The 13493-nt window shown below is 36.2% G+C and overlaps 1 protein-coding gene across 13 annotated transcripts in view; it reads right to left on the minus strand.

The window, feature by feature from the left end:
- UNC80 (unc-80 homolog, NALCN channel complex subunit) overlaps nucleotides 1-13493 on the minus strand; it is a 190501-nt gene that overhangs the window by 125183 nt on the left and 51825 nt on the right. For 10 of the 13 annotated variants that reach the window (XM_064485009.1, XM_064485007.1, XM_064485012.1 and 7 more), the window contains exons 18-22: nucleotides 13031-13129; nucleotides 9098-9312; nucleotides 8260-8366; nucleotides 6845-6944; nucleotides 442-614 (exon numbers count right to left, since the gene is read on the minus strand). In XM_064485009.1, the coding sequence (XP_064341079.1) occupies nucleotides 442-614; nucleotides 6845-6944; nucleotides 8260-8366; nucleotides 9098-9312; nucleotides 13031-13129 (694 nt within the window). The remainder of the gene's footprint in view (nucleotides 1-441; nucleotides 615-6844; nucleotides 6945-8259; nucleotides 8367-9097; nucleotides 9313-13030; nucleotides 13130-13493) is intronic. The other 3 variants (XM_064485013.1, XM_031451865.2, XM_064485008.1) reach the window with 1 other exon arrangement.

The following is a 13493-nucleotide window of genomic DNA, read 5'->3' on the forward strand; positions in this document are numbered from 1 at the left end:
TAATGGCCTACTTTATTGAGCAATTACTTTATTTCAGGTATTATGATGAGGGTTTTCTATCTAATATCTCATTTAATCCTCACAGTAGCCATAGTGGGTAGGCATAACATTATTCCTTTTACTCTTTTTACAGAGTTTAGCTGGTAGATGTCAGAGTGATTTTAACCCAAGCAGAGTCATTCCAGAACCCTCATATACTTTTAATCATGATGCTATACATTCTATTTCCCAGAATATATTTACTAAGATTTTTCCGCCTTCCTTTTCTTCTCTCACTTCACTACATTTTATTTTTTATCCTTTTGCCACTAATGCTGAGAAAAACAAAAACACAAAACATAACCCCACAGTTAGGATTAGGATTAGGGATTTATCCTTTTCTCCATTAGCAGAATTAACTGGAATCGGGGACACGGTGGGCAAATTCTTCCAACCACTTACGAGATCCAAGGCGGCTGCCAAGATAGATGCATCAGGAATTGTCCCCGGCTCACAGCAGTTTAACAGAAATTGAAAGCGCTTCATGCCTTGTCGAATTGCTCCAAGATTCACCACATTTTTGCTTTTTCCACCGTCTTGGTTGGAAGACAGATGGTCATCGAAACTGTGGCAACCTGCAGGGGTTTTCCCATGGTGGAGGAATGAAGGAGAGAGAGTATAATGGTTATAAATTAAAAACAGAGCTTTGAAGTTTTAACAATGCATTTTCTGTACTGTTGGCCTGAGAACATTTTCCTGGACCACATCTCCCTCCTCTCTAGCTAATGCTTGATTTGGACACATCTTGACTTTTAGGAATCTGATGACACATAGTATATATGTAAATTTGGGGTTTTATACAACTATTTAAATATAGGGTCTGATCACTTTGCCACCAGATCTCCTCTCTAATATTGCTAAGAGGATTATTTAAAATAATTCTTCCTGTAATCAACAACTAACTTGTTTTTATGGAAGATGCAAAAATCACTGTGCAATTTCAGATTTGTTACAGAAAAGCTGATATCAAAGATAATATCTTGATAATTTAGCTACAATGCAAAGAATCACTGACTATTAGAGTTGTAAAGGACTTGAGAGGTTGCTCATTTAATTCTAGGATCTCCAAACATGGCTGTTTATCAGAATTATCTGGGAAGTTCCTGAATCTTATTCAGAACTTCAGAAGCATTCCTGGAAGAGGAATGTAAGATTTTGCACTTTGTAAATCTTCACAGGTGATAATGATGCCGCCAGCCTGACCCCACACAGGGGTCAGAGGTTTGGGAACCACTGACCCATCCTCACTTACTTTTCCATATTAAGCTACCTACGAATGAGAATCAGTCACTAGCTCAAGAAGGAGCTTCTTAACATGCAGAATATCAGGTCCTATTGCTAGAGATTTTGATTCCATAGGTCTGGGGGCAATGTATATTTTTAACAAACATGCCACATGATTTTAATACAGAAAGTCTAAGGATCACACATTAAGGAAGAATAATACAAAGCATTGTTTTTCATCTTTTTTTTTAATCCCTAGGCACTTTTAAGAAAGCCTAAATATCTCATGGCTTTTCTATAGCTTCTAGTATATATATATTTATAAATGTGTGTGTGTGTGTGTGTGTATATATATATATATAGTGCTTCTAGTGTGTGTGTGTGTGTGTGTGTGTGTGTATAATTTGTATAAGGTAATAATATTGAATGTAGTTTTTTTAAAATCAAGCTCAAATTACTTCCCATGATTCTGAAATGTACCTCCACTACCTAAGAATATACCTCCAGGGTGCTGATTTAGTGCTTGGTTTAATCTGCGCTGATGCCATTTATTTGCAATGCTACCAACTCCTGGTCCTCACTAGGTGACAGATCCCATTACAGGAAATGACTCTCTCCCCTCTTCTATCAAGAATACCCTGATCCCTCCCACCCACTGCCCCACTTGCCCACCTGCCACTTAGCACAAAGGTGGCTCTTGTAACTGTTGCTCTCAACTGAGGTGCCCTACACACTAGTGTGTCACCACTGGTGGTTGCAGGATGTATGGTGAATAATTTATCCCTGTTAATTAACACTAATGTTTGCAAATTTGCATTTAAAAATCAAATCCAGAGTTGGAGTTACCCCTTTAATAACCTGCATTCATCGTAGATAAAAGGGCCATATTTACAGTTATGAGCTTGAGTTACCAAGAGAGTATGTCCCACACAAGGGATGGTGGCCAACAGATGAACTAGTGGAAAAAAGTGGGCACCTGTTCTTTTAGAAAACACATCCTTTGGAAGTAGTTCAAGCTTGGGGAACAGATTCCTTTGGACTTTATTACCACAAGATAAAAAAATATGGCATGACACACAATTACCGATTCCTGGTCAACAACTTTCAAAATGTCACAGTATCGTACTGAAGTATGTAGGTGTGAAATGATATGGTGTCTGGAATTTGTTCTAAAACACATTGCAAAAATAAAAGATGAAGCAAATTGTAAAATTTTTTATCATTATTTCAAGTGGGTGATGGATACTTGGGATCTATTGGAAAATTCTTTTTACTTTTTGTCCATGTTTGAAAATTTTCATAAGAATACAAAATGGCTCAGAATATAATTAAAATATCATTATCAACATTTCCCACATTTCATTCCTTATGGGTATGTCTTCTTTTCAGGTACAAATATTCCATATTGAAAATTCTATGTTCAACACCCTCAGTATTTTTTTTTTCAGTTAGTGTAGCATATTTCATATCAAACGCAAAAGGAAGTAGCTCAAGAAGAATCTGACAGTGGAAAAAATTCCAAAGACAGAATTTCAAATGATACAAAGAAGGCATAGAAGCTATAGATTAGGAACAAATATTTCCTGGACAATACAGTATTTAATCACTGGACATTACCAAAGCTATAAGAACAGGCAACTTCCTATTATTTTTCCTATCTATATATCACTTCATTAATCATTTATATACAGCCCTTTAATACATATACATATCACAGGAAATATCATCCATTAAATAAAATTATAGCCTTAAGTCTTTAAACTTAAACTTTGAATTTGATAGATCCCAAATAATAAGATTTTTGTTTTTAGTGAATCCACTCATTTCATTATTTCCTACTATAATTAAGATGCATCAAGTGGTAACTCTCAAATTTATAAAAGAACTAATACATAAGACAGGATGGATGATCAAAAAATTATTCTAATTTTACCAATTTATTAAAAAACAGTTGTCATCATTTTATTAAAAGAAGCATTAAGAATAAGTGTCCCACATCTTTTAAAATATTTTTTGACAAGATAATTAATTCTAAAAGAAATATATTCAATATCACTAAAGAAAGTGCCATTTTGATCAAAAGAACTTCAGAAAGAACGCAGCTAAGGATGATGACCAAAATAGTGAAGAGAGAAGTGATCAAAACAACTTTTGTCAGCAAGAACCTATTCTATGAAGAGCCCTTCACAGAATGATGTACCCTTATGACAGATAAGAAGATCAGTGGAACCCTGTGAGCCCAGGACATAGGATCATGCCGTAGGGAAAAGCTATTTACAATGGAAATTTTCCATTGTACCTGTAAAGCAGTAATAACAATATATTTGCTAACTTTTTGAGCAGTTTTGCATTTCGTGTTGTAATACTAAAAGAAATGTTATAAAGTAATTTGCCTATAAAATGTACCTCTTCTTAGTCTATCTTTTATATAAACTTACAAGAATGTAAGGATGCCTCTTGGCTTCCTTGGCTATCATTAATTTTTTAGTCTCAGCATGGTTTAGTTGCATTTATTTACTGGGTTTTTTTTTTTTTACATTAAATTTACTGAGGCATAATTTACATAGAATACATTTTTAAAAAGCTGTTAAATCTCCAAAGCGTCATTTCAAGATGAAGTATTTCTTTAAGCATCATTTCCCATAGAGCTCATGGCAGAGCTGAGCACAAAGAAGATATTCAGTAAAGTTTGCTGATCAGTTGAGAAGAAATCCACCGCTTTAATTAATGAAATATCATCCATGATTTCTATAATAAAATATTCTTAATGAATGGGGAAACATAGAAGAAAAAGATAGCTGTTCTCTGAATGTAATTTCAGTTCTGTTAAATATTCAGCAAATGTATTTTTCATTTGTTGAATAATCTTTTAGGTTAAAAATTCTATCAGCTATTGCATTTTATCTTAATTCAATGAAGTTTGGGTACTGCATTTAAATTGAAAACCTCTGATATTTGTTTTCTTTAACAACTTTAAATCAAGAAACAGGCAATATGCAATTAAATGAAAATCATTTGAATAAGAAAGAAAAGGACAATGCATCTATAATGGATGCACAGAGACCATTTAGTCAGATTGTAAAGTAAAACAGAGAGAAAGAAAGAAAAAACAAAATTAGGCTCAAAGTTAAAAAGGTGTTCACATGGTCAAGGATGGTAGTTGTTGCAAAATACAATGTACTTAGATTAGCACATAATGTTGTTTTGTTCTTTATAATAGCTAAGGATACCTGTCTTCTGTGAGAGATTCCAAAAGAATTGTCTCACAGACTACTCTTTGTAATTTTTAACAAGCCAGAAAACAAGGACAAAGAATGATGACGTCAAGTCATATTCTTTTGCAAGTCAAAAGCACATAAAATATTCCAGAATCAGTCCCAGATTTTATCATTTTGGCTTCTAGACAAACAGGAAGAGACTGTCTGTATTGCTGATTGTTGATACAAACTCACCCTAGACTCAGGCTTTATGAATGTTCTGTATCAGGTCTTTTCTATTTGTGAAGGGAATATAAAGAGCATGTGAAACAGTGGCTGAAATCTGTAAGAATGGTGGTGAGAAAAACACAAAATCCAGAATGAACTAAGGTGTGTGAGAAATACTAATGATAACATGTTTGGAACAAGAGTAAGAGTAAAAATACTGGCTTTTTACCTGAAGAAAGGAATGTAAGGAAGTCAAAAGGAAAGTCAACAACTCAATTATGCTTTCATCCTTTCTACAAAGGAGAGAAATTCACAAATGGGAAAGTACAGAAAAGATTCACTAAGAAGCCACCAAATGTGAGAGACCCTAGTCTCTGAGTTTAAGCTTCAGTTCCACCAAGTTATACACCAGTGCATGGAAAGAACTTGGAGATGTGATTACAGTACTAGACAAATGACATCCAGTTAACACAGCACCTGGAGAACACACTTTAGTTCCATACTTTCATTCAACCACCACAGAATACTGGCCGTTTTGAACACTAGATGTATCCTCTCTGAAATATCATGAGTGAAAAGAGTGCAAGAGGACTGAAAACGACAAAGATCCTGATTGCTAGGAAGATTCTCGAAACCACAGACTAATTAGCTTGATGTGTGCCCTAGCCCAATTCTATAAGAGAGAATTACATAGAGAGGAACATTAAAAAAAAAAAAAAAGAAAAAGAAAAACACAGAAGTAATCATAGGAACCCTTGTAGTATCAAGAAGACATCTTGTTGAACTAAGTTACATGTCTCCTTTTGACAGAGTTATAAAGATACCAGTGAAATATTTTGGTAAAGTCAGATGATGTTTTTGTAACGAGGTTGGAAAGTACTTGCCAATCACTAGTAAATTAAGTGTGTGATTGGCTGAAAAACTGTACCCACAAATTGTTAATCAATAAAAGTCAACTAGATGTGTTCTATGAGCTATTTCTTTGGATTTGCCCTGTTTAGTAGTAATGTCAACACCTTGGATGAAAATAGGGAAATGTGTATGTCTGCTGATGTATCTTTATAGCACAATGGTAAAGGAGAAAAGATTCAGAATTCAACTTGTTTTGGGTTCTTGCTCTTAACTTCCTCCCTGGGCAAGTCACAACCACCGGCAAGTTAATGAAACAATACATTTTATGTATTTTGAGATGAAGAATTAATAATGGCTATTTCAAAGTGATGCATGATATTCATTCATGTGAAGGACATCTAGCAAAAGTAAGTCCAAAATTCAATACAAATCAACTATGTGATGTGAAAATAGATAACGCAGTCTTAAATTGTGTTCATCCACTGGCTATATCCCTGGAGCTTAACAGTTACACTATCTACTACACTGATTAAAGTCAAAATGGTATATTGCATTCCATCTGAGGCACCACATTTTGTAAAGCACATTATCTAACTAGAATACATGTAAAATGGAATCTAAATGGTGATGGACCTAGAGACTCTTCTATGTAAGGAAAACAAAAGGAATCAACAATATTAAACCAGCAGAAGTGAGATGAAAAGAGAGAAGGTGAAATGGATAATAGGTGAAACTACCATTATGTGTGTATGAGTGAGTGTGTGTGTGTGTGTGTGTATGTGCATGAACAGATATCACTGCTAGGACTAGTGAGTCAAATTTATGGATAAGTATACTTTCAGAACATGAGGAAAGACTTTCTAACAATGACAGCTGTCTAGTTGCTTTGTAAAGTAATAAACTCCCCCTCAGTGGAAGTGCTCAGAGGGTGGCTGGCCACCTGTCAGGGATAAAATGTGCAGAATTCCTAAGTAGATAGGTGGGTGGATAAAAGGATATATGAAGGTTCTTTACTCTCAGATTTTAACAAAGGATAGAAAGGCAGAAGAAGAGGCTGTGTCTTATTCTTGGTAAACCCAGGGCCCACCAGGGAGTGAGGAACCCAGTAGGACTTCCATAAATGTCTGTTGAACCAAACTGATAACAAGTAGAGAAGCTATAAATAGTAGTAAAAACAGCACACATATGAGGAAGAAATGAATAAGAAATCAATGGAAATAGAAAAATGGATCATTTTATCTCATTAAATGTTTGTTCTGTGTAATGAAAAGTTGGATGTAATTCTTAGGCCAAGTGACATTTACCAATTGAACGCTTGAAGAAGTTCTCCTCCTCTTCTCTTCCATTTTCCATTCCGCTCCCTGGCCCCCCTTCAGAAAGCTTCACAGCACTGGTGAATTTGACCTGAGAAAAAAAGGGAAGCGATCACATAACTCAATTCAAAGGAAATTCTTTGTGTTTATACTAACTTTTACCTTGAAAAATAAGTTGTTTAGAATATGAAGTTCCCTTCATTTCTTCTGACTTCTACACCTGGTTAGCTAGTCTGGATAGTTTATTCCCATGTGCCAAAAAAGACATCACTTAATAACTACATTTTGAAGAGAGTGTTGGTCACAGATTGAAAGTGAAATAATCAGGCACAATTTCATGAACAATTGAGATATTCTTAAGGTTCAATTCTGATAAAGTCCAAACTCAAATTTATGAACAACAACTCACATGCAATCTTTACAAACAATACCACAACTGAGAATCAAATGAAGTGAAAGATAGCCAAATAGGAACTGGTTTAAATCAATTTATAATGTGTACTATAAAGTGCAATAATATTTTTTTCTAACAATTGAAATGTGTTTGTTTTCAGCAAAGCAATGAAGCTATGGGCCTCATAGACTCTCAGATACTAGGCCAAATTTTAGCAAAAAGAATATGAAGGAGGAATTATAAATATATCTTATAAATGTCCTATAATGTTCTATATTCTTTTTATTATTTCAAAACATTGCTTTTAAAACAGAAGACAAGTGGTTTTAGTAAGAGTCAAAGAAGAAAGAGTGTAAGCAAATAATTTGTATACAAAGAAATTAAAGTCTTATATGCTGAAAATTACAGCGACCAGGCCACGCATCAGCCACAAGGAAGACTCTTATCAGAAACGGATTTCACTGAGAACCATGACTTTTCCAAACTGCATGCTCCTACAATGTCTAACAGTATTATGAAGAAGCACTTAGTGGGAAAAGTCATTCTAAGCTGTTTTACCCTTTTCAATGGGGAGAAGGGTCCATATGGTATGAAAAGTAGGGAAGGAAGATAAGTGGTGTGTGGGTGGGTGGTTTGGTTGGGGGGATGTGCATGTGTGTAAAAGGAATCATTATACAATTATATATCCATCCTTGGATAGGAACTTGGATGTCAGAATTTCACATATGTATTAAAAATTAAAAGTAGCTGGGAAATAATACCTATATACCTCTCTACAGCTGCATTATAATTTTACATAAAGTTTTTGTCACTTTTTTCCTGTCTATGATAGTCTACCACGAAGATGTCTTAGTTTCCATTGCTCATTTAAGTTTTTAAAACTTACTTAACTTGAAGGGAATTTCTTCAGCTCTTCCTTATTTGGCCCCGCCAGGTGTTTAGCATTTCTCAGCCCTGACATTTTCCTATCAGTGACTCCAACATTCCCTTACATAAGTAATGTTCTGTTTACCTTGGAGCTTTGCCTGATGAAAGACAGGCGGTCCACAGAGCTGATGTCCAGGAGGTCCTCCACACCATCTGCCAGGCCCGAGAGGGAGGATCGTTTCAGCCAGTTTCCTATTTAATAATTTAAAAAAAAAATTAGACCATGATAGCATTTTCTCCCAAATGGATTAAACAAAAAAGTCAGCATGTGCCCAACAAGCAGTGAAAGTTACATGGCTTGATGTAAATAAAAGTGAAAGCAAATTGTTTTCCAAATGTACATGCTTTGAATAAACATCTTCAGTGTTGGGCTATAAAATTACATGACTAAGATGAGGACAAAAAGAACCCATACCTTCGCACATTGTACTGCTACCTCCTGGGGTGCTCTCCTTTCCACTCCCCCTCAGTATCCCGTAGATCTTAATGCCACTTCCTTCAGGAAGCCTTCCCTGATTCCTACTCCCTCTCCCTATTTAGGTTAGGTCTTGTCATTGCATGCTTTCAGAGCACTACATAAATTTCCTTCATAAAATTCATAGTTTGCAACTATAATTAGTTGTATGACTATCCGCTTTAGTGATTATCACTTCTAATAGATTATAAATTCAGCAAAGTCAAGCACTGTGTAATTTTGCTCACCATTTAATCCCTGAAGCCTAGCACAGTGTTTGCACATGATGGAAGTACACAGTAGGGGTTTGAGAAATATCAACTGAAAGAAGAATGAATGAATGAATGAAGTCAGCCTAGTCTTTGTGATTTGAAAGTTTTTCCTTCCATGCGTTGCTCTGTTTTGATTGTGAGTTGATTTGAGGATATGGCAGGGAATAAGAGAAACCATAAAATCAATACAGACATACTTTTACCTATGGGGAGTTTAAGCTTCTTCCGTAGGGAAATTCTGCGGGACCGTGAGCGGGCGCGCCGGTCAGAGGTGTTCCCCGAATGGGCAGTGGTGCATTCTGAAGTGTCCTGCTCAGACTGGCTGCTGGTGTCACTCGCTGCACTCTGAGATTTGAACATCTTGCGCCAGAAATCTTTCCGTCCCAGGTTGCCCCCTTGCATTTGTTCATCGCTGAAAATCAGGCAGATGATAGGGTTAGACGTCTGACAACACACGTGAAATTCTCCTAGATTTCTTTCAACTGCCTGACAATGATATTTAGGCAAATCATGCAGGCTGATCTTTGATGGGCTGGGATTAGGAAGAGTCAGAGTGGGAGTGGAAGGAGGGAGACCAAAGTTGACTCTGAGTGGTTATTGAGAATAGTCATGTCTCAGCTGTCAAATTGAGGTGATCATTTTTTTCAACCATAATAAAAAGACTAAATATTATTGCAGGTAATTGTCTGCAAGTATGAGTCATAATCACAGAAGCAGTTACCGTGTCAGTAAATATTTAACTTTTTTGAAGTTTCCTGAAGTACCGTAACTTACTCCCCACCCCAACCCTGCTCCCAACCCCATTCCCCACCTATAATTCTTGGCACTAAACAAACTTACAAAAATGCTTGAATAAATAAATAAAATGCAATCACCATACCCAGGGGATGCTTCATCCCACAATTTTTCACCAAGTTATTTTTATAGTTCCTGATTATTTAGCTTTCTTAAGTCAAAGAAGCTTAAAATTTAAGAGTTACAAGAATTAGCCTGACTCAGTAAGACAAATGGGAACCTCTCCAAAGGGATTTCTGACTAGGGCATTCCACAAGAGGAAAAAGACAAGTGGCCAATAGCATGCAGAGTTTAATCTCACCAGGACTTAAAAAAAAAAAAGCCAGTTGAAATGAGATCCTCATTTTCACTCATTAAGTAAAATTATTTAATGATTAAGAAAGATTGAGGGGAGAGGGAGAAAAAGCAATGGTACTATCACACTACCACGATGAGACAGAATGAGTCAACCTTTCTGGAAGATACTTTGATAATATGTTATCCAAAGCCTCTGTCTACACCTTCAACAGAGAAATTCAATTTCTAGGAAGTTAACCCAAGGAAACAATGGGACAATAAACTAACATGTAGATACGAGAAAGTCAAATGCTCACTGAGGTTTGTGGGTCAACGTTAAAAAAAAAAATGGAAACAATCTAAATGTTCAACTCCAGGGAAACAGCTGAATAAACTGTAGGGCTTCTGTAGGATGGCATCCTCTGTAGTTATTAAAATTCTATTTTCAGAAGACTAGTGATTTGAGGTACGTTGATGATGTATTGCAAAGTTAAAAGGCAGTGATCAAATGGGTTAACGGGATTAACACCAAGGTAATAAAAAGAAAAGTACACATGTAAGTGTGTCTCTGTGTGTGAGCTTGTGTGCACATATGTTCAAATAGTCACTCAATATAATGTATCAGATCTGGAGTGGTCATCTGTATTTGAAGATATCTGGATTTAAAAATTATTTTTCTCCATGTATAACTGAAAAATTGTGCTCTGCATTGGAATTTGACACAACATTGTAAAATGACTATAATTCAATAAAAAAATGTTTTTTAAAAATTATTTTTCTCCATGCTTTTCTGTGTTTTCCACGTTTCAGCTTGAACAACATATATACTTCAGTAATTTGGAAAGAATAGGTTATAGAAAATACTCTAGTAACATATGGTGAAATTTCTTTTCAGGGGTTCTAGGTAATGATTTGCTTATAAGCTTTGAGGTTAAACCTGGGATCTGTCTAAAATTTGACAGTATTGTGTAATCATTTTCTGAAGATATTTATATGGAGATGCAGATTTTAGTACCAGAGTATTAAATACCTTCAATTATTATTTTAATTCAGGACACTGCTTATCAAACATGGTGTGAATTTAAATCAGTGTTTTAGACTTCTCCATTATTTTTATCAGATGATCACAGTGTATGAAGCTTTTCTTACCTTTGGGAAATGCAAGGCACAGTGATGAGTATAGGACTACGTGGTCTGAGAGGAGAAACGTCCAGGGAGGCTATAGTTGACCAGCTGTACAATAAAGTGCCACATCAACTTTGTCCAGTGAATGTGTATCAGTAATGAGTTTCAGAGAAATGGGCATATAAAACTGCTTTTAATACTACTCAGTTAATGTGATTTTTATTTAAGGGGGAAGAAGGAGAAGTGAAGGGAATGAAGGGGAGGGAAAGGCAAGAGAAAGAGAAGATAGAAGAGGAGCCAGGATTGCCCACCCACCTTTCCCCAGTGCTAAATAGAGGACATATGGCAGGCACATCCCCGGGGCCCACTCAGATCAGGGAAAAGTCCCACATTTGAAATTCTATGATATCCCACCAAGTGGAGATTTTTATGTAGACACATGTTAAAATATGTATCATCATTCAAGGGAAAGAACAGGCACGTGCTAAGTGCTGAGAAATGGGGTGGTATTTACAGAACACTGAAGAAAGAATATTTTGCAATCTGGGAAACAGAATCAACTATCAAGGTGGGTGGTTTTATGTTTTAAATTCGATTTACCTATTAAATCATTCTCATTGTTCAGATTAGCTCAGTAGTTGGTTAGCGTTATTTTGGGTGAAAAAAAAGCCCCTCTCTCTTATTTTGGACAAATTCTGTACGTAAGGACTTCTTACTAGTCTTGTCATTGGTTATTCAGCTACAGACCTTTGCCTTTCACATTAATTTTTGTGTTTGTTTGTTTAGATTTTTATTATGTCCTTAAAGACTTAAAGGAAAAACTAAACTTCAATTTTGAGAATGGAAATTAAAGAAGACAAAGGCTTAATGGTAAAATTCGACAAGTCCATCCTTTCACTGATTGACTGTCATTCATTCATTCTTGAAAAACATATTAAGTGCCTACTATGGGCCAATCCCCATCTAAGAGTTAGAGCTGTAACGTAAGTAAAAACTCACTTGGTCCCTGGACCCATGGAGATGATTTATCTTCTCCTTCCTTTTCTCTACCCATTTAGGGGCAGTTTCTAAGATTTTGAAGGGCTACAAGAATTGTGCAGACTATTTTTCTTTGAAGGTTTTGTTGCTTGTTGTGGATTACCAAGGTTCTATTTGATGACTGATTTCCCTGACTAGAGAGAGGGGATACCATAAAACCTAGAATACCCTGCAGGATTTCTAGAAGGATAATCACAATACAAGATCAGGGTTTTGGGAAGTAAAATGGCATACTTAAAATGATGTTCATATTTTAAATATTGATCGTACCTGTGAGCAAATAGTTATCAAAAGAAGAATGAATACAAATGAGCCTTGCACAGAACTAGACTATATATTTAGAGTCTATAGTAATACGCACATTTTCTGGGGGCACTATTATCAAGACGCTTTTGATTTTGCTGTTATGAAAAATGGAGATAAACTGATGTCAGAGGACTTTGGAATGAATCTCAGGAGAGGACCCAGGTGAAATGGAGTAGAGTCCAGCTAAAGCTGGACATGAGAAAAATTATCTTAGTTATTTTTGGAAAAGCTTCATTGATTACATTGACAACTTGCAAGTGATTTTAAGCAAGAAAGTGGATGACACCCCCACCCCACCTACCACACATGCTATTTTTCAAGATTTATCTGCAGGATTGTGCATGAAAGGCGGAAGAGGGGGAGAAACTGGAAATGGGAAAGGCAGTGAGGGAGGCTTCCTGTAAGCACAAGGTTGGCTATTTATGGTTTGGGCCTGTAGAGGTGAGTGGCTTTGGGAATGAAAAGTAAAGGGCAGAAGCAAGGAGAAGTTCAACAGAAATGAAAAACAAACAGCAGCCTGGAAAATAGAATTTCTTCCAGTGGGAAGTGCTCAGCCCACTGCATTGGAGACAAAACCCAATGCTACTTACTGCTCTGGAGTCTGGGAGGGGCGACCGGACATGAAGCTGCGACATTCCTCAGGTGCAGGGGTCACCTGGCCTTTATCCACAATGCTTCCCGCCTCCGACCTAAGCAAATGGTGCATTCCACCAATCACAACAGAGCAGGCCACTGCCTCTCAATACTTCATACACTTCATAAGGGAAAAACACTCTGTTCCAGACAACCTAGATAGCTTGCAAACCCTATACCACCATGAGTCTATGTTGGGATGGAATTTACATCTTACCATTTGACTCAGAAGCTAGCTACATTATTGCAGAAAGTCACTAGCTGCAGGCAGGATTTTGAGTTTAGGAGTTTCTTTTGATCTTTGTAAGTGGCATTTCTTATAGAATGGGCATACAATAAACTCCTATTTACTAGAAGAAAAAATAATTGGACACTGCTCAGCAATTTGTCTTTTGTCATGTTAAAATATTACTTACTGAA

Source organism: Camelus dromedarius, chromosome 4 (genome assembly GCF_036321535.1).
Source record: "Camelus dromedarius isolate mCamDro1 chromosome 4, mCamDro1.pat, whole genome shotgun sequence".
Classification (NCBI taxonomy): Eukaryota; Metazoa; Chordata; class Mammalia; order Artiodactyla; family Camelidae; genus Camelus; species Camelus dromedarius.